The sequence below is a fragment of the Polypterus senegalus genome, chromosome 2 (genome assembly GCF_016835505.1).
Source record: "Polypterus senegalus isolate Bchr_013 chromosome 2, ASM1683550v1, whole genome shotgun sequence".
NCBI lineage: Eukaryota > Metazoa > Chordata > Cladistia > Polypteriformes > Polypteridae > Polypterus > Polypterus senegalus.
This window is the reverse complement of record NC_053155.1, coordinates 275,207,982-275,226,373: the sequence shown is the minus strand read 5'-3', so window position 1 is coordinate 275,226,373 and position 18,392 is coordinate 275,207,982. Positions and strand designations below refer to the sequence as shown.

General features: G+C 40.2%; 1 protein-coding gene across 1 annotated transcript; it reads left to right on the top strand.

Moving 5' to 3' along the window:
- The first annotated feature begins 419 nt into the window (after window positions 1–419).
- On the top strand, window positions 420–9,306 carry arxa (aristaless related homeobox a). Its single transcript, XM_039745607.1, has 5 exons — window positions 420–755; window positions 1,425–1,977; window positions 3,430–3,475; window positions 6,203–6,534; window positions 8,183–9,306. Exons 1-5 carry the CDS (start codon window positions 569–571, stop codon window positions 8,421–8,423), a joined length of 1,359 nt encoding a protein of 452 aa, XP_039601541.1. The 5' UTR covers window positions 420–568; the 3' UTR covers window positions 8,424–9,306.
- Window positions 9,307–18,392: the final 9,086 nt, after the last annotated feature.

Here is an 18,392-nt window from a genome sequence, read left to right as displayed (position 1 = left end):
ATTAACACGACTTAACTTATTATTGTCACATTTTCTCAATTAAACGGCGCGTTGTTTTAACGGTTAATGAACACCTTAATAAATCACCGAGGAGTGCCGAACTGATTTCCTCTCATGCCCTTGCTTATTTGGCAACGCCGCTAATACAGTTCGCGCCGTTCGTCAGTATTAATAAAAGTTCGTTTTTAATAATAGGTTTAATAAGTTGTCTTCCGAGTGCTGGATATTATGCACCCGCTCCCGTTCAATACAAAACTTTTATTTCTAGTCTTCGAAAGTATTTCAGCGTCTTGAGCGCACAGTTCGTTCCTAGAAACTCCGCTCCGCGCTTTGCTTTCTCCTGCAAGTGAAGCGTTAATAGCAAAGTAAAATAAAGATCCCTTTACTTTGGTGAGAGCCAATCAGAAGGGTACGAACACGTGGATGAGGGAGAATCAGGAGCTCCGCTATTGCTGCTCGCTGCATATGTCATTAGTGTCCTGCTTTAGAGGAACTGCAGTAGACCTGGAGGAATATCGAAACCCCCCCAGTGTGAAGGACTCCGCTAGACCGTCCTGAAATTTGAAAAATGAGCAATCAGTTCCAGGATGAAATCTCAGAAAGAACAGAATGTAAAAGTAAATCTCCAACTTTGCTTTCGTCGTACTGTATAGATAGTATTCTGGGCAGGAGGAGTCCTTGTAAAATGAGATTGATAGGAGCGCAAAGTTTGCAGTCACTGCCCACCAGAGCAGAGCAGGAGAAGAACACCGAAGGTAAGAAGCGTGAGGGGCTGTCACAGCGCGACCGAAATGAGGGGCTCAGATGAGCGTTGGGGGGACGGGGTCGACGGGTTTAGTGCGATCTGATGGGAAGCACTGCTTAAATTACTTCAGAACACATTTATTTTAGAGTTCATTATAACGGTATCACCAAAGAAAACAGTTACAGGTACCACTGGGCACAGCGAGTATGTCGAGATCAAATGTAGTAAAACAAAATCAGTAAAAAAAAAGTCTGCTGTTTGTTTTATAACGGCACATGGACGTTACTATCTATCTATCTATCTATCTATCTATCTATGTAACACTTTAAATAGCGTATTTTATTAAATTACTATTGGAATCAGGTGTGGCCAAAAGGAACGGGTTTAAAGTTCCATGAATAGTTTGTCAGAGGCCTGTAATAATACTTACCACTTGTGCTCTGCAGAATATTTCGAATTTTGACTGCCAGTATCTGGGCATCCTACAAGTGTCTGAGATAGATATGTATGTATGTTTAATTGTTAGAGAATTCTTGTATATCTAAAATGTTGCTCTTTCTGTCATATATAAAGATATGAGTCTGATGTGCTTTGCTTTATGGAGCGCATTCACTTTACCCCTCGGTCACCGAGATGATCCACATGTTGACGTCTGTAATGCCTTTTCTTTCATTTGCAGGTTCACCCAAAGACAGCTTGTCCTTTGACACAGACATTCATCTGCCTCCGAAACTACGCCGACTTTATGGACAGGGGGGGAAATATTTGGACTCCAGCAGAGGATTTAATGATCTCGGAGAAAAAGGGGACAGGGACAGAACCCTGGAGCAAACCTGCGAAAACCTGAAAATCATTCAGGCACCACAGGTCAGCATCAGTCGCAGTAAATCCTATCGAGAAAATGCCCCGTTCACACAAAACATGGGCGACAAAAGTCCCGAGTGCGTACCGGAGGACAGGATGGAGGTGGAATCGTTAAAGTTTGAAGAAGAGGCATTGAAAGAGGAAGTATGCGGGGAAGTGGACCTTTCGCCCAAAGGAGAAGAGTCCATTCAAAATGACGGGGACGTGAAGGACGGGGAAGACAGCGTGTGTTTGTCTGCAGGAAGCGACTCCGAGGAAGGGATGCTAAAGAGAAAGCAGAGAAGATACAGGACTACCTTTACTAGTTACCAGCTGGAAGAGCTAGAAAGAGCTTTTCAGAAAACGCACTACCCGGACGTCTTTACCAGGTAGACCGGAGCACGGTGGGCCTAAACACGCGGGATTAACTGATGAGAGGCGCTCGGTGTTTCTTATGGATGAAGTTTCGGTTGATCCCGTTAGGCGCGGCCCTTCGGTGTGGAGCGCTTCACGGGATACAGTGGGTGTTACAGAAATCGCTGCGTGTCTTATTTTTTATAGTATCGCTTAAAATTAAGCTGCTCGATTCTTCTGTCACGTTCCCATTATATTAAATCGAAAATAAAAACGCAAGTTCCGTCTTAGACGATGCTTCCTTGTTTTGCTGAACAAAGTGCTGTCAACCCAGATGACAGACAGACAGATAACTCGATAAGGCTCCCATGCTTGTTCGTTTTAATTTGCTCCGAGTGGACGATTTTATTATTAAATGAGTTTATCAAAATTCTAGTCATAAATAATTATAAAAAGTACAACCAGTTCCTGACTTGATATCGTTTACAATTACTATCATGGGCTGGGGCAAAGCACTATTAGAAATAAATGTTTTGTTTTCTTATTTAGGAGATTCTCGTTCATTCGATTAATTGTTTTCCTCCGGCAAATTTCGTTCCAGCAGGCATTAATCAAGTTTAGGCCTACACTGAAATCTTATTTGCCTGATAAGAAATTATTTTATCGAAGAAATAAAATGCGGTTTATGCCTAAGTACCTACCCAAGTCTTCAGTTTTTTCCCATCTATACACAGACGAGCATAATGCACGCAAGACCGTAAAACATACTCAGTTTGTCCGAAACAAACATTGTTTCGTTTAAATTTAATTTTTATCTTTACTGACAAGAATAATAAAGGAAAATGGATTGCGTTGGAGCATCTCAGACTTGGTTGAACATGAAATTAAAATTAGTAAACGTAAGGTTGTTCCATGTTACTTTTGTCGTCATTGCAGTCAAAGACTACAATATATTTTAATAATCTTTTCGGAGTACACGTGTCTTTCCATTACCTGACAGGTTGAAGTTGCATTTCTGTTATTTTCAACATGCATGGGAAAAGAAATACCGTCAGACCACAGAAAATGTAAGCAACCAAAAATGTTCTGAACAACGCGTGTACCGCTGCCGAGAAGCCGCGTGCGAGAAAGTGCGATCCTGTGCTAATTATGAGTTCGTGCAAACTGCCGTTTAATCTCATAAATTAGTGGCGACGCGTGTTACATCTCGTTGGCTGTTTTCCTTTGTCGTTTAGATATTTCAAGAAATCGCCTTTTTGAACATCAGTGGTTTAGATATACTTTGTGCAGTTTAAACAGCATGTCAAGATCACAATTACTACTTTTTAAATTAGAGGTATGATTTGAATCCTACTGCGGTATGTGTGGTTTTGTATTACTTATGCATTTGGCTTCGTGTTTTTTTTTTTAAATAAAATCTTCAGCTACAAAGCTATATATGAGAATAAGGCTAAAATTTCTTTTGTTTTTGTTATATTCTTTTTTAGAGAAGAGCTGGCAATGCGGCTAGATTTAACAGAAGCCCGCGTACAAGTGAGTATCAGCGAGTTTTCTTCCTTTTTTATTCTTTTGCATTAAAGTCTGTTTAGTTGACCATCAACAGACTAGAAACGTAATAACGAAATATTGTGTAATTAACAGTTAAACGTCACAAAGTAGAATCCTCTCTTAATAAAGTTGTTTTGTTTTTTTGGAGCTTCTGCTCAGTGTGTTCAGTTAACTCACCTCACGCGATCATGGGCCACACTCCCCGGTGATTACCTGTCTAAAGCGTCCACCTGCGAAGAAAACGGGTGGGCCCCAGTAACTGCAGGGCACTACGCAATGCAGGCCAATGGCACCAGGATATCAATTCATAATCACTGTAATGTGCTAACAGCGAATATTGCAAACTGGAGTGACGTTCCTTAATCAAAGCGACAGGAAGGAAATGAGATACCCGATGGCCGTGCAAGGTGCCGCAATAACAAGGAAATCGAAGTCCTCGTAACCCCGAAACCCAATCAACGGTAGGCACTCGGCTAAAAGTTAATTCTTAACTTTAACGAGGACTCGTTTCTCTGGCAAACCCCGATTTCCGCCCTTCGACCTCTATTAGACGCAAAACAGGCATTTTAAGAAGTGATTAAGTGAACGATTGTGATTCATAAAAGCACACTTAATGCAAGAGTAAACAGTGCTATTTGGAGCTGAAATGCTATTTGATTTCCCGTTGCCTGTGCTAGAGAGAGGGGAGCCGGCTAATGCCAGCTGATTTCGCCTTTTCTGATTGCAGGAGAGACGCATTGATCCGATGCCACCCTCTTTCGCACTCTCTCTGTCTAAGGAGTGAGCAGAATGTCATTTAGGTGGTTAGGTTTGCCTGCTGAAATAAGTAAGACATAAATAAACTCCATCGCCTTCCCCAAATCCCAGTCCCCCACCCTTCCCTGCCCACCCTCCCTTCCTTGGAGTGTGGCTAGCATTTTTCAGCCCAAGCCCCATATCCAAAGAGACAACAAACACTGAGATGCCCTGATTGCCAACATAAAACAGATGTCAATTTGGAGCTGAAGTAAAAGCAAATCACTTTACAGTTACAATCGAGCTGCGATAAAGCCTAATAAATTCCATATGGCTCATTTAATACACAACAGCTTCTCGCATTAAGATAGCGAAGCACCCCCCTCCCAACCCATCGCCACTCACCCCCCCTCTGTTGACACATTGTTCATTTGTCAAACAGCTACGATGTGACAGCCGATCCGTATATATTGTAGCTGCCGAATACTGCGAAAGTCGTGGGAAAGTTAAATAACTTTTCTCAGTCAGGAATACCCGTTAGACGAGAATTTAATTTAAAGAGTTTTAATTATTATTAGGGGCTTTTCGGGCCCGCGTTCCCCGTCTTTTGTGGTGAACATGCTGGCTAATTATCCTGCCATTCTCTGTTTAGGTAGACTACTTCGAATTTTAATTAGGAGATTTCGGATAACGGGTATTTGTGAGGTGGAGGTTTTAAGAACTAATAATTCTCATTGACTTTTCGCAGTATTGTTGTTTCATTAAGGTGAAGTTATGTTTACATTTCTTCCATTTAAATAAAAAAAATCAATTTAGATGGTCGTGTGGGGACTAAGTGATTTGACAGGAGCTGCATTGTTAATCATAACAAAAATCTGCTTGCGATTTAATCTTTTTGTTTAGTAACCTCCTTCCTCAATCTCATTTTCTATATCATCAACTGTTGCTATTATTATTTTTAATATTTCCTATAATATAATTGTGAAAGTTCTAACAAAAGGCGGCTCTTGTGGTGCCCTGTTTCCTTTAACGATATTCAATCATGGCTACAAATGTTCTCGGCATCGTGGCAGATCCAGACGCTTGATTTCCGTTTGTAATGCTAATAATTCCGTCGCTAATTTGGCTTTCACCTGGACACTTGCTGGCCGACCTTCGTCCAGGCCTTCACACTTGAACTCGAAGCGCAGCCTCCATCCTTGACGTCTTGAACTGCGTCGCGTCCGAATGGCGGCTGCGGGGAGAGCTGAAGCGACGGCCCGACTAACGGAGACTCCGCACAGCTTCACACCGGGGCAGCGGCACACAACGACCTCCGGGCTGATGTGTGTCAGGGATGTTACTTTATGACGTTAGGCCAGCATTTGTATTATATTTAGTATAAAATTAAATAATGTAAAAATACAAGTTGCATTTTTACCAATGTATTTGCATTTGCATAACGTTTCTGTATTTTAAAAATTCCGTTAAATGTCGACATCATCGGAATATTTAAAGGTGAACATTTCCGCCCAATGCAGTTTATATTCGATAGTGTTAGGAATATTCTTTACAACAATGGTCTCAGCCAACTTTAGTTCGTTTTGAGTATTGCGCAATAATAATTATAAAGTGACTGCAAAATATTACACAGCGCAAAGAGTGTAAAAATGTGTGAAATGTCGTAGAGTTTATGGTGAAGGGCACTATAAAAAACAAAACCTGATTGATATCAAATGCTTATAATGTGTCATATATTATTAAATGTTGCAGAAGTAAAGAAATAATCGATTAAATGCAATTTAATTATTTTTACGAATTAAATTTGTATAATTAATTTTCGGTGTTTGCTTTAGTCATTAATACTCTAGAAGTTTTTTTTTTAATAAAATATATGAATTTTTAAAAATTCGAAGAAAAAATCAATCTCAAAAAACGAAAACTAAAGGACAAGCTCAGTGTTTTATGGATATGTATATATTCTTCTTGATTTTCTAGGTATGGTTTCAGAACCGCAGAGCCAAATGGAGAAAACGAGAAAAGGCCGGAGTACAAACTCACCCACCAGGACTGCCTTTCCCCGGACCTTTGGCCACAGCCCACCCTCTAAGCCCCTACCTGGACAGCAGCCCCTTCCCCCCTCACCATCACACCCTGGAGTCGGCATGGACCGCTGCCGCCGCCGCCGCTGCTGCCGCCACCTTTCCGGGCCTTCCTCCAGCACCGGGGACGTCTTCTTTACCGCCTGGTGGCGCCCCACTAGGCCTCAGTACCTTTCTGGGGGCAGCCATGTTCAGACACCCGGCATTCATCAGCCCGACTTTTGGCAGGTAATCATTCACAATCGTTTAACATTTGGGGGTGACGGAGGGTCTTTGGCATGATGTGATCACAAAAGGAATTTAACGGCCCCGCTAATACGATGATCGGAGTGTCATTTGTGGCGAACATATCAGCATTAAGAAAGAAAAGAAAAGAAAAACTTGTTAAAGTGCTCTGCAGTTAAGACTTAATGGGTCTTTATATACTGTGTGTGTGTGTGTGTGTGTGTACAGTATATAAACAGTACAATATAATAGATAAGATGTGATTATAGATAGATAGATAGATAGATAGATAGATAGATAGATAGATATGTAAGGCACTATATGATAGATAGATAGATATTGCAGGGAGATTTTTTTCATTCTTATTGCACACTTTAGAAATTAACAGTCTTGCTGCAGAAAATACCAAAGTGTATTATTTTGTAATGCACACTCATGTTAGATTTGGAATATGTTCATATTTTGGATGTTATATTATTTGTATATGGAAAATGATTAACTACAAATTAATTCCTATCAGATGAATGATTTTTTTTTTGTAGTTGAGTCCTAGCATCTGCTGTGTAGTAATTTAATTTTACTTTTGAAAAGAAAAGAGTACTTTTTTTGATTGCAATCCCGTAATAATATGCTATATGTTTCAGTTTATTGAAATGCCAGTAGAATTCACTCAAAGTGACTGTATGTGGTGAAAGGAGCTGACATTCCTTAACAGAAGGCCTTTCCCCACTAAGCACCTTCAGCATGGGAAAGGCACTATATAAATAACATGATTTATTATTTATGAATGTGGGGCTGCTCATTTAAAACACAAAGCAGAGCAACTGCTGCTGATTACATTGTAAGCAGAATGCACATCACTTTATGCAGATTCTCAACTCTAAAAGAATATTCCCTTGTTCTTATTTACCGCTGTATTAATGGGGGTAAGTTTCAGAATATCTGAAAGCACTTTGAGAAATCTGAAGACAATCACTCTCATTTCTTTGGATTATCCTTATGAATACAGGTCTGCCAGTTTAGCTTACTGGATCCAACTGGGATGGTTGAATTCAAATGTGTTTATTTGCACATGTTCACAACTTACAGCAACTTGTTTCAGAGTGAAACAAAGTCAGAATGAAAATCCCATCTCACCCATTTTGAAATGTGCTGGCCTTTCCTTTGCCTTGGAGGTGCTGTGGTTGGTTCTGATTCAAGTCCCTTCGGTATGCACTTTTAAAATGACAGGAAGTGATGCTTATTGTGAAATTTTGGAGATACCTGATTCTGTTTATAAAGAGCGATGTGAAGGGATTTTTAGTCAGCCATATTTTAAAGTTTATTACAGGAATGTGCTTCTGGGGCCGTAGCCCTTTTATGACCAATGTAGTTATGCAGTTTCAATATATGACAAAAGAATATATTTGGCGTTAAAAACATACATCCTATTTCAGGCACTGCTTTTAGTTTTGAACATGCAGCAAAGAAAATCCGTTTGATTTCCTCCGCCAAGTAAGATGTTGTAAGGGCATTAATGGCAATTTCTACTGAACTAAAATGTCACTTGACTTGGAAACAAGGCTGATGAGGAGGGGAAGGACATGCATTCTGTGTCTTCTTTTCTAGGTATGTTTGGCACGACTCAAATTCTTTGTCTTTGAACTTCCAGACTGTTTTCCACCATGGCCCCCTTGACTAGTGCTTCCACAGCTGCAGCTTTGCTGAGACAGCCAACACCAGCCGCAGAGAGCACCGTCCAAGCCAGCAGCTTATCTGACCCAACCTCGGCAGCGGCCGACCGCAGGGCCTCCAGTATAGCCGCCCTGAGACTTAAAGCAAAGGAGCACTCGGCTCAGCTCACACAACTCAACATCCTTCCATCCAACAGCACTGGAAAAGAAGTGTGCTGAGCTCGGCCGGACACAACCAATAATGAACAAGACCAAAATGGAAGACAGAGAGAGAGGAAGAAAAGCAACGTACAGGCCCAGCTTATTCTGTGCATACCTGGTGTTACCAAGCTGCTGACTAAAAGTTTAAAAATATGGAAAATGGTTTTCAATCTTTACTCAATACTACCTAATAATTTATTATAAATATATATATAGATATATATATATATATTCACGTTCATTTGGTCATTTTTACAAAATTAAATATAGTACCTGTGTGTTGAAAGAAACGTGTCAGGATTTATTGAAGGTGGATGCCTATTTTGGACGTAAGATATCACTTTTTCCAAGTTCTCTGAAGAAAGTAGGAAAGGTAACTGCATTGGTCGCAGTGTTGTGAACGCTACTGTATGTACCTTATCTGCAGTCACCACCCCGACGAGTCCCCCTCACCACTCGCCCCGCGCCCCTCAGTCATATGAAGTCAATCGGTGTAGGTTAAGTTCTGTAAATAACATTTACTTCCAGCTGCTCTTAAATAACATTACTTTAAAACAATTTACTTGATCGGTGCTGTTACCCATGGGGGTAATACAGGTTATCTTATGACAAGTGAAGAGTATTACATCAAGTCTGAACCGACTTGAAACATTCATTTGGACTGAATACAGGATTGGAAATTGCTTTGGCTCTTGGAACACTATTTATCGAAGAAACGGTGCACTTAAGTAATATGAGTGTTCATTTCAACCAAGGTTTTATACCAAAGGAAATATACTGCCAGATTTTGAACTATTCAAGTCACTTAACTGTGATTAACATTTCTGTACATAATATTGTAATTAAGCATCAAAAATCGCAAAAGAGAGGTTTGTATATTTGAAATGTTATAAAAAAAAAATGCACTTGATATAGTGTTGTAAGATTGTTATTCTGTAGAATCCTTCTGTGTTTGTGGAAATAATAGGTTTCTAGCAAATATTTATGTACAGACTCTTTATTTAACTTATATGCCTTGGAGGGTTTTGTAAACCATAAAAGGCAATAGCAACTTTTTTTTGTGTAATACCATTGTTCCCATTTTTCTTCCCTTCATATGAAGCAAAGAAGTGGCATACTAAAACAATAAAAATGATGAATAAGTTGGGTTTGTGTAAGTGTAGTATTGCGTTTACTGAACCTTGGAGTAAGTATTGGTATAAGAAACAACAAAAAAAAGGGAGATGGACTTGTACAAAGATTTACTTGTAATCTGTGATGAGGAAAAAATAAAGCACAGTGTGAAAAGGCAGGCCAGGGACCCATCTGGGATGGACGTACAGTTCTCTTTGGGATTTTGTCATAATTTGTGTTGTAGAATCTCCTTTATGACTAGCAAAGAAATGCGATTACACAGAGGGATAGAGAGAAAGACAGACAGAAAATATATGAAGACTACTGTAAGACAGATAGATAGATAGATAGATAGATACTCTCTGAGTGGTAATCATCATGTAATTCTTCAGTAACTCTAGAAAATGACATTTATAAAAAGGTTGAGGCCAGGCTGACTGCAAAGCGCAGTAAAAAAAAAAAAAAGACGCTCGCTAAAGGAGGAGGCATAACACAAATATTTAATTAGAGCTTCACTAACTGTTCACTTCCCGTTCTATTTCCAGAGGTTTTTGTGCGCGTCATCAGGGTTGATTTTGTTAATCGGTGGAATTTCCAGCCTCGAAAGGGAATAATTCCACTGCCACTCCCCTTTTCTTGTATTATACTAAAAGAACATCGATTATTTTCCATACACTACTTTCAAAGATAATACGACAGAAAGAGAGAGAGAGAGGGAAATAATTGTAAAGCTCTTTTGAGGAAATGCAGTTATTAGCAGATTAAACAAAGAATCCTCTTATCGGGAACGTGTGGTATACTAAAAACCTCAATCTAATTTTAATAGAAATGAGCAATGATTAAAAAGAAAACATGCTATAAAAATAAGCTGAACTATGCTAAACACGTCTTGTAAAATAGTAACTAGGGCAGTTCTCCTACTTTAAAATAAAAGAGAAAGCCTGCTTGGCAGTGTGATGTTTCCCGTCTGGATTGTGACGGATCTCCCAGGTTACTAAGTTTGATGTTAAACATTGTCTCCATGCCTCAGTCTGCGCTCCTGTTTGTGGAGTCTCACCGGTTATTTAACTGCTGTGGTCTTCTACCATATAATCTCCCTGCCGGCGCGGTGACTTGTTTAGCTTTGAGGTAGCAGCTTGTCCTTGTGAAGTGTCTACAGAATTGTACTGCCGGCAAATCTTGGAGTTAAACTTTGCCGTAAAGAAAACGAAGAGAGGTTGGGGGTATACGTGACTCACATGATGGCACTTACTTTATCATAATATAATAAGACGTTCTCTATACAAAGAGCAAGAGTTTAAATTGTAGAGAACGTAGTGACGCAATAAAAGGGATCTACATACTATTTAGTATTCTACAGTATTTGATGTTGTATAAGATCCATTATGACTTGCAAGCAAGTGCAATTACACACATAGATAGATAGATAGATAGATAGATAGATAGATAGATAGATAGATAGATAGATAGATAGATAGATAGATAGATAATGTGACCTTTATTGCACGTGTAACTGCAATTCTCTTCTTTAACTTCAATTTCCCGAAGTCATCTGAAAGTTTACCCCCGTCCTCCTGTACACGTTTTCATGATTCCTCTGATTCATTTTTCCCGATGTCTCACCGTTTTTCCCCTAAATATTCCGATATGATTAAGTGAAGTTTGTCCGTCTGCCTGTTTGGCCGGCTGTCCAGTCCGATGCAGGTCCCTCATCTCGCCGGATGCTTTCCGTTTTCATGTTCCGTACGTAATAAATGGGTGCAGTAAAGCTGACTTTGTTTTTCCTTTATCGAGTTAAACTTCAAGTTCACGGATCTCCCCAAAACTTTAAAGAAATTCATAGGCTACCAACTGAAAAAATAAATATGATTTTAAATCGAAATTTTAATAGAAATTGAATCCAAAATTAGTATTCATGAGGACAATAATTGTATGTATGTGAAGTACTGCTGAATAATAGAAGAAAAGCACAGAGTACATTTCATCTATCCGTTAATAAAATCCGCTGTAGGCGAAAGTTTCTATAGAGAAAAATTGGGTTTAACACATGGGATACCAAGCCGCATGAAATGAGTCTTTTTTTTCTATTAATAGAGTAACAAATAGTTTTTATCTTTTTTAATGCTTTTCATTGAGAACCGTTTTATATGTATTACTAAAGTTCTCCCGTTGGATCCCACACCAGAACCTTATCCATTATAGCAGTTAATGAACTCTTTTCAGCAAAGTCATTTCTCTTCGTTTGACCCGTCCATGGTGCTGAATCAAATCGCGTGAAATTACCTCCCGGATTAATCTTTTTATTACTCGGTCCAATGAAAAGCTTTTACTTTCCTTGTTTTACAAACTCTAATCCCATCTCATTCTGATGCCGCAAACAACTAAGATCTGAGAGCTAGCGAGCGTAAGAGAGACGGCATAGAGCTATTCTTCCAACTTTCGTCCAGCTGGAACCATCCTAATTCTACACTTAATATTCGCATAAATATCGCGCGTTAAAGACCCCCTGACTTCCATCAACTCCATATTAAACATTTGACATGTCACGCTTGACAAACTCTGAGTGTCTTTTCAAAGGAGCATTAAGCAAAGAAACTAATTTTCTTCTCCTTGCAAACCTCCCCAAGTGTTGAATGATGTGGATTTTTTTTTCTAAAAAGGCCACTGGAGCGTATTTAGGAGGTTTTATGAGATTTTCCAGAATGGTTTAATCTTATTGTCAACATTATTAATGAATGGCAACCCAATTTGCTCCTAATATCTGGGAACGCTTGCAACAATTCAGAAGGAGCCTGACCCCCGGCACGAAAGCCACCCTCCATCAAGGATTTCCTTCCACTTCCTCACACAAACTCTGAGCTGAAGTGCCCATCTGCGTGTCTCCTGAGAGCGCCGGCAATGGCGGCCTGTGTGCGGGCGGTGATCGCAGCAGTACGCCGCCCCTGCCTGGACACTTCACGTGCTTTGGGGTCCTTTTGGGAACACCCGAGACGTGCTCAGTGCGCACCCGTAACTGAGCAGGTAGCTGATGGGGATCATTCACGAGTTATTAAAATTGAGAACTGGGAAATCGCAAAAAAGGACAACCGTCGGCTCTTCGATTCGTAACGAAAAACAGCAGACCCGCGCCCCAATGCGAGCACCTCCCTGTTTGTAAAATAGAAAGAGAAAAAAAAAAAACTATTAACAGCAACGTAAAGTCCTTTTTGGGAGTTGTTAAGAAGAGCTAAAAGACTGAATGACGGACTGGTAGCACTTTCTACTTTTTGGCTTGCCTTAATTCCCATCTCTTTTGCTCTCATCCAATTAGTGCGGTGTATTAAGCGGTTTATCATCTCATAGTCAGCTATTCAGAGAAACAAGGAGAACACTTTGCAATAGAGCCTGCTCTCCTTTGACACCGTCAGGTACTTACATATTCCACTGTGCTATGAATAATAGGGGAAGAATAGAACACTAATTCCCTCATCAAAGAATGCCTTGTCTACTGCTTTGCTCAACACCACCATTCTGATGAAAAGAAAGGCAATAAAAGCTTAGCATAACAAAACGAAACCTACTTATTAGCTTAGTGGTTAAATTAATGCAAAAACCACTGCTATTCAACACCAGGGTTTGAAAACACCCTCCACCGCCTCGATAATGCATCCTGTGAGCTCGAGGAATTTCTGGGTGAAATCTGAAGCCGGGATAGATGTCTTCATTTAAGGAATTGGAATACAGAGGCGCCGATCGCGATAGAAAGTCACAGTCGAATGATTTGACACACATATACATACATGTATACTAATCTGTATAGATACTGTGTGGAATATATATATATATATATATATATATATATATATATATATATATATATATATATAAAGGGCACACACACACACACAAATATATGCTGTATGCATATAGTATATATATATATACATACACACATATATACAGTATATATATTGTATATATACATATACACACACATATATACTACACATACATTGTAGTATCTATCTATCATTAATTACATTTTATTTTTAATAAATTATTGTTCATATTAGAACAGTCTAGACAAGAACATGCCAGTCAGCCCAACAAACCTCAGTAGTCCTATCCACATAACTCTTCTAAAATAACATCAAGTCCTACTGTCTACCACACTTTTTAGCTTATTCTATCTATCTATCTATCTATCTATCATCAATCACACTTCATTATAAAGTATTGTTCCTATCTATCTATCTATCTACTGTGTGTGATTAGTTTGTGCCCAATTATCAAACCATTTGGAATGAAATGTTCATATTCCTTAATCAGCATTTTTTTTCAAATATAAAACATTACTTTCTTAATGTTATCAGATGTGATTTGTGTGGTTCATGTACAGCCATTGCTTGACAAAGAGCTGTTCTGTTAATTGCATTTGGTATTAGTTCTTCATATTTGGAAAAGGTTCTTCTCATGTGAACAAAACAGAAATCTTAAATGTACAATAGGACACCTAGCAGGATATCAGCAGATCATGACGACCTGAACCTCGCCTGTGTTACTCTATGCAGACCAAGTCCTTCTTAAACTCCATTTAAACTGACTGGTGTTTCACAAACAGGGTTTCATCTCCTCATGGATATTTATGGCCCCAGGTTTAAGATCTTTAAAAAAAAGAAAAACAGTTCTTTCCTGGAACCTTCATGTGGATGGTACTTTTTGGAACTCAAACTGGTTCCCCTATGAAATCTCTCTGAAGAACCGCTGTGGCCCCTTCATTTTTAAGAGAGTAGGCAGGAAAGTGGATTTCTATTCTGTTGATAATGATTTTTAATCTAGAAAAAAAGCTGTGATCATGGGCTTTGCATGCTGTGCAAATAACAAGAGTACACCTTGAATTGAAATACCCAGGTAGGCTGGTACTCCATCCTTGCCACCGGTCTTCTTTTTATGAATTTTCTAACTCTGATACAGGCAGACGCCTGAGGGTATGCCATCATCCTGATTTGTCTTTCTTTTAATATGACAATTATTTCATAATACTGTTTTTTCTAGTTTAACCCTCTATTTTGGAAGTACACATTTTCATGTATTTACTGGGTGATTTAAAAGTACAAACGTTCTAAAAAATCCCAACATGCATAAAAAGTGTGTTTATTTGAAATGCATGTTAATAAAACCTGCATGCGTCCCGTGTCCTTTCCTGAACAATTTACTGGTTATTAAATGTTTCAATAAAATTAAATGAATCTTTTGCATGTCCTCCACGTGTTCCTGTGGACTTTCTCCATAGGTGTGCCTTTCTTCTCCATTTCTCAGGTTAGGCCAATCATCACCTGAGAAGGTACGAGTGACTCTGGCCATGTGCACAAATGAGTCCTACACTCTTACAGTTCCATACAGGAAACATTTTTGGTTCCCAAAAGGACTATCCACATGAAGGTTCCAAACAGATCCCTCTCTTTATAAGATCTGTAACTGGTTCCATAAATAGCTATGAAGAGATGATAACAGATTTGTGAAATCCCAGCAGCTTCATGAGTTGAAAAGGGCTCTCACTGCATACAATAACACAGACTAAGTTCCTGTTTTCCTGTGTCCTCCTAGGTAGCTAACTATAAGTCAAAGATTTCTGTTTTGTCCACAGATTAGGAACGTTTTCAAAGCCCAAAGAGCCAACTTCATATGCCGAGCACCTTTTCCAGAATGAAATGGATTTTGGTCAGGCAACGGTTCTACAAGGAACCTCACAGCCCAGTAAAGTGCCATTACAGATATTCATTTTTAAGAGTGTGGGACGGACTGGCGCTCTCTCCAGGGTTTGTCCCCTGTTGTTGGTGATGCTGCTTAGTTGGCACTCCATCGTATTGAGGTCATGTTTTGGAACACAAAGGTGGATGGATGAATGAAGGTCACTCATTACGTAGTTTATGATTGCAGTGTTAGGGTTAGGGTTAGGGTTAGGGTTCAAGTAGGCCACTGTGGCACAGTTCAGCATATTTCAGTTAGTTTTACTGTCTCTCTCTCTCTATAAATATATATTGTGGAGAGTGGCTGGGGTGGTACCCAGCCGGGACGCCCAGGAGTGCTCACGCCTCCTCCAGGCCACGTGGGGGCGACCACCCTAGTTGCTTTGGGGACCACAGGAACTGAGCTTGAGAGCTCAACCCTATAGGGGCCCATGTTCACTGCCAGGGGGCGCCCCAATGCGTGAGGAGCCCTGGCCCTCAGCACATCAGCCACACCCGGAAGTGCTGGGGGGAAGAAGACCAGGGACACCCAGAGTGCTTCTGGGTGCGCAGCTGGTACTTCCGCCACACTGGGGAGTGCCAGCAGAAGCTAATCTGGAGGCACCTGGAGCACGTCCAGGTGTGTATAAAAGGGGCCGTCTCCCTCCATTCAATGGCCAGAGTCGGGCAGAAGGAGGACAAAGCTGTGGAGGAGTGTTGGTGAAAGAAGAAGAGAGTGTTTTGTGGTGGGGTTTCAGTGCTTGGGACTGTGTTGTGGCTGGAGGAATTACGGGGAAGACGTGCCCTCCTGCTGAAGAAAAATAAAAAGTCTTTCATTTTATATGTGCCTCCATGTCGATCTGTGTCAGGTCAGGCGCCTATATAATGCCTTTTATTACAATATTTATTTTATGTATTGTTAGACATATGTAAACAAAAGACCCGTGAGTGTGTGTGTGTGTGTGTGTGTGTGGGCTTGTGTACATGTGAGAGCTGACAACCTTTGAGCACTCAGCTGGAAGTACAATGCACGTCATGCAGCAATGAGGAATAAGGAGACTCATCTGTAGGTGTCTCGTGTTTTATGTACCACGACAGAATGGAAAAAAAAGGGCTGAGACTGCGGGTGAACTCACCACACTTAGAAAGTACTGGTATGGCACTGGCTCTGTTAGGAAGCCAGTTATTCACTGTCAGAAAAAGAGGCGACTCTTTGGAAATGTGAAACTATGTTAAAAAGTCATTAATTTAACATAGGAAAGGTGCTATATAAATAAAATGTATTATTTTTATAATCCCCAGTGATATCTAGCTATGTAATATGATATGCCATGGTGATGGGATCAGCAAATGCAGTTGGCAAGTCTGATATCCCCTCTGACTACAAGTCATGTCATGTGACATTGGCTTAAGATATTCACCTATCCTCTTTTTAAAATTCATTTTACGGAAATCACACTTGCCCAAAGCCCAAACCCTACAGCATTTGATCTTTATGTTTGTCCCCAAAATACATCCATCTTAATGAACAGGAAAATGTTGGTAGGAGTGGTACATAATAGGTGATCCAAAATTGGCATGAGGAATTCATGACACTAAAGTTACACTGTGTCAAAACTTCTACAACGACTCTGAGTAGCTCCATCACTAAGCCATCTGGCATTGCTGCTTTTACATCAAACAAGTCAAAATACTTTGGCCACCAAAATGACAAGCCCGATCAATCCCACTACACTGCACTGCAAGTGCAAAGGCATCTTTCATCATGGAAACAGACAAAATCTGAACTAGGCATAAGCACACTATTGTTTGCCAGAAGTTTAATCTTCTTTTATCACAAGACACAGTCTCAGGTCAGGTCAGGTTGGGGAGCATGCACTGGTACAGAGCATTGCTGCAACCACCACAAGGTGAAACAACTCAGGATCTCGGTTGGCATCCCCCAGATGGACACGCGGCCCAGTCTCACCCTCTAGAAATGACCATCTTTCTACCACAGCCAGGTGTTATGTGGGCGTCCCCTTGACCTGATCCAGCCACTCGGGTCCTCAGCAATGAGGACCCTATAAGCATTACCCTCAGGGAATCACACTACACGACTGTAGTATCACAACTGACCTTCCCTCACAAAGCATATAATGTGCCTCATTTGGGACTCCATGAGCAACCGCTCATTCAACTCATCATCAAACCAGCGGTATCCAAGGATTCTCTGAAGAAACACAGTACCGAAGGAGTCCAGTCTTCGTCTCAGGTCACTGGATAGCATAGATGTCTCTCAACTAGATAGCAAGACTGGAAGCACCAGGACACTAAAGATTTGGGCCTTTATCCTTTTGCAAAGATATCGGCAGTGCCAAACATCCCTTTCCAGCAACCTCATGAACCCCCCATGCTGTCCCAGTCCATCTATTTACTTCATAGGAAGAGTCACCAGAAACATGAATGTCACTGCTGACATAAGTAATCCTCTGAATGTGGCCGACATTCTCTCCGCAGACAGACACACTGCTGATAGCTGTGCCCAAGAGGTCATTAAAGGCCTCGATCTCGCAGATCACAGAGCTTACATAGAAGAAAAAAGAAAAAAACGAGGACAAAACAAAGTGTGAACTGTCTTGGACACTTCCCCCACGAATCCCGGAAAGAAGTGCACAGGAGAAAAAGCACACAGGAAATATCTGCACAGAAAAAGTATAAGTGCACGAGAAATAACCGCTCATGGAAAAAAAAACACACATGGAAGAATACATATATGGTAAAGTTTACACACAGAAAAAAGCACACTGCGGCAACATATAACTATTACAAATATAAAATATAATCCATCTATACTGCTAGAAATTTTTTATTATGATAAAACAATGACTGGTTTGCTCTTGTACAATGTCTCCGTCCTTCGCTTTCATTAAGGAATGGCACTTTGTTGATTGATTCTCACGGCACCTCCAAGTATCTATTCCAACGCAGATATTCAAATCCCTTGTAACCAAGAAATTTCTTGTCTTTCTGACTGGTCGAAAACTCCATCTCACTTATTCAAAAAAAAAATGTCGACTTGCCTTGCTCGAAAGTTAGGGAAGATTAAAGAAAACTCTAACTGTGTGGCCTATTTATAGGATGACCTTTACTTATTTGCCGTAATCAAAACTATAAAACCCTAATC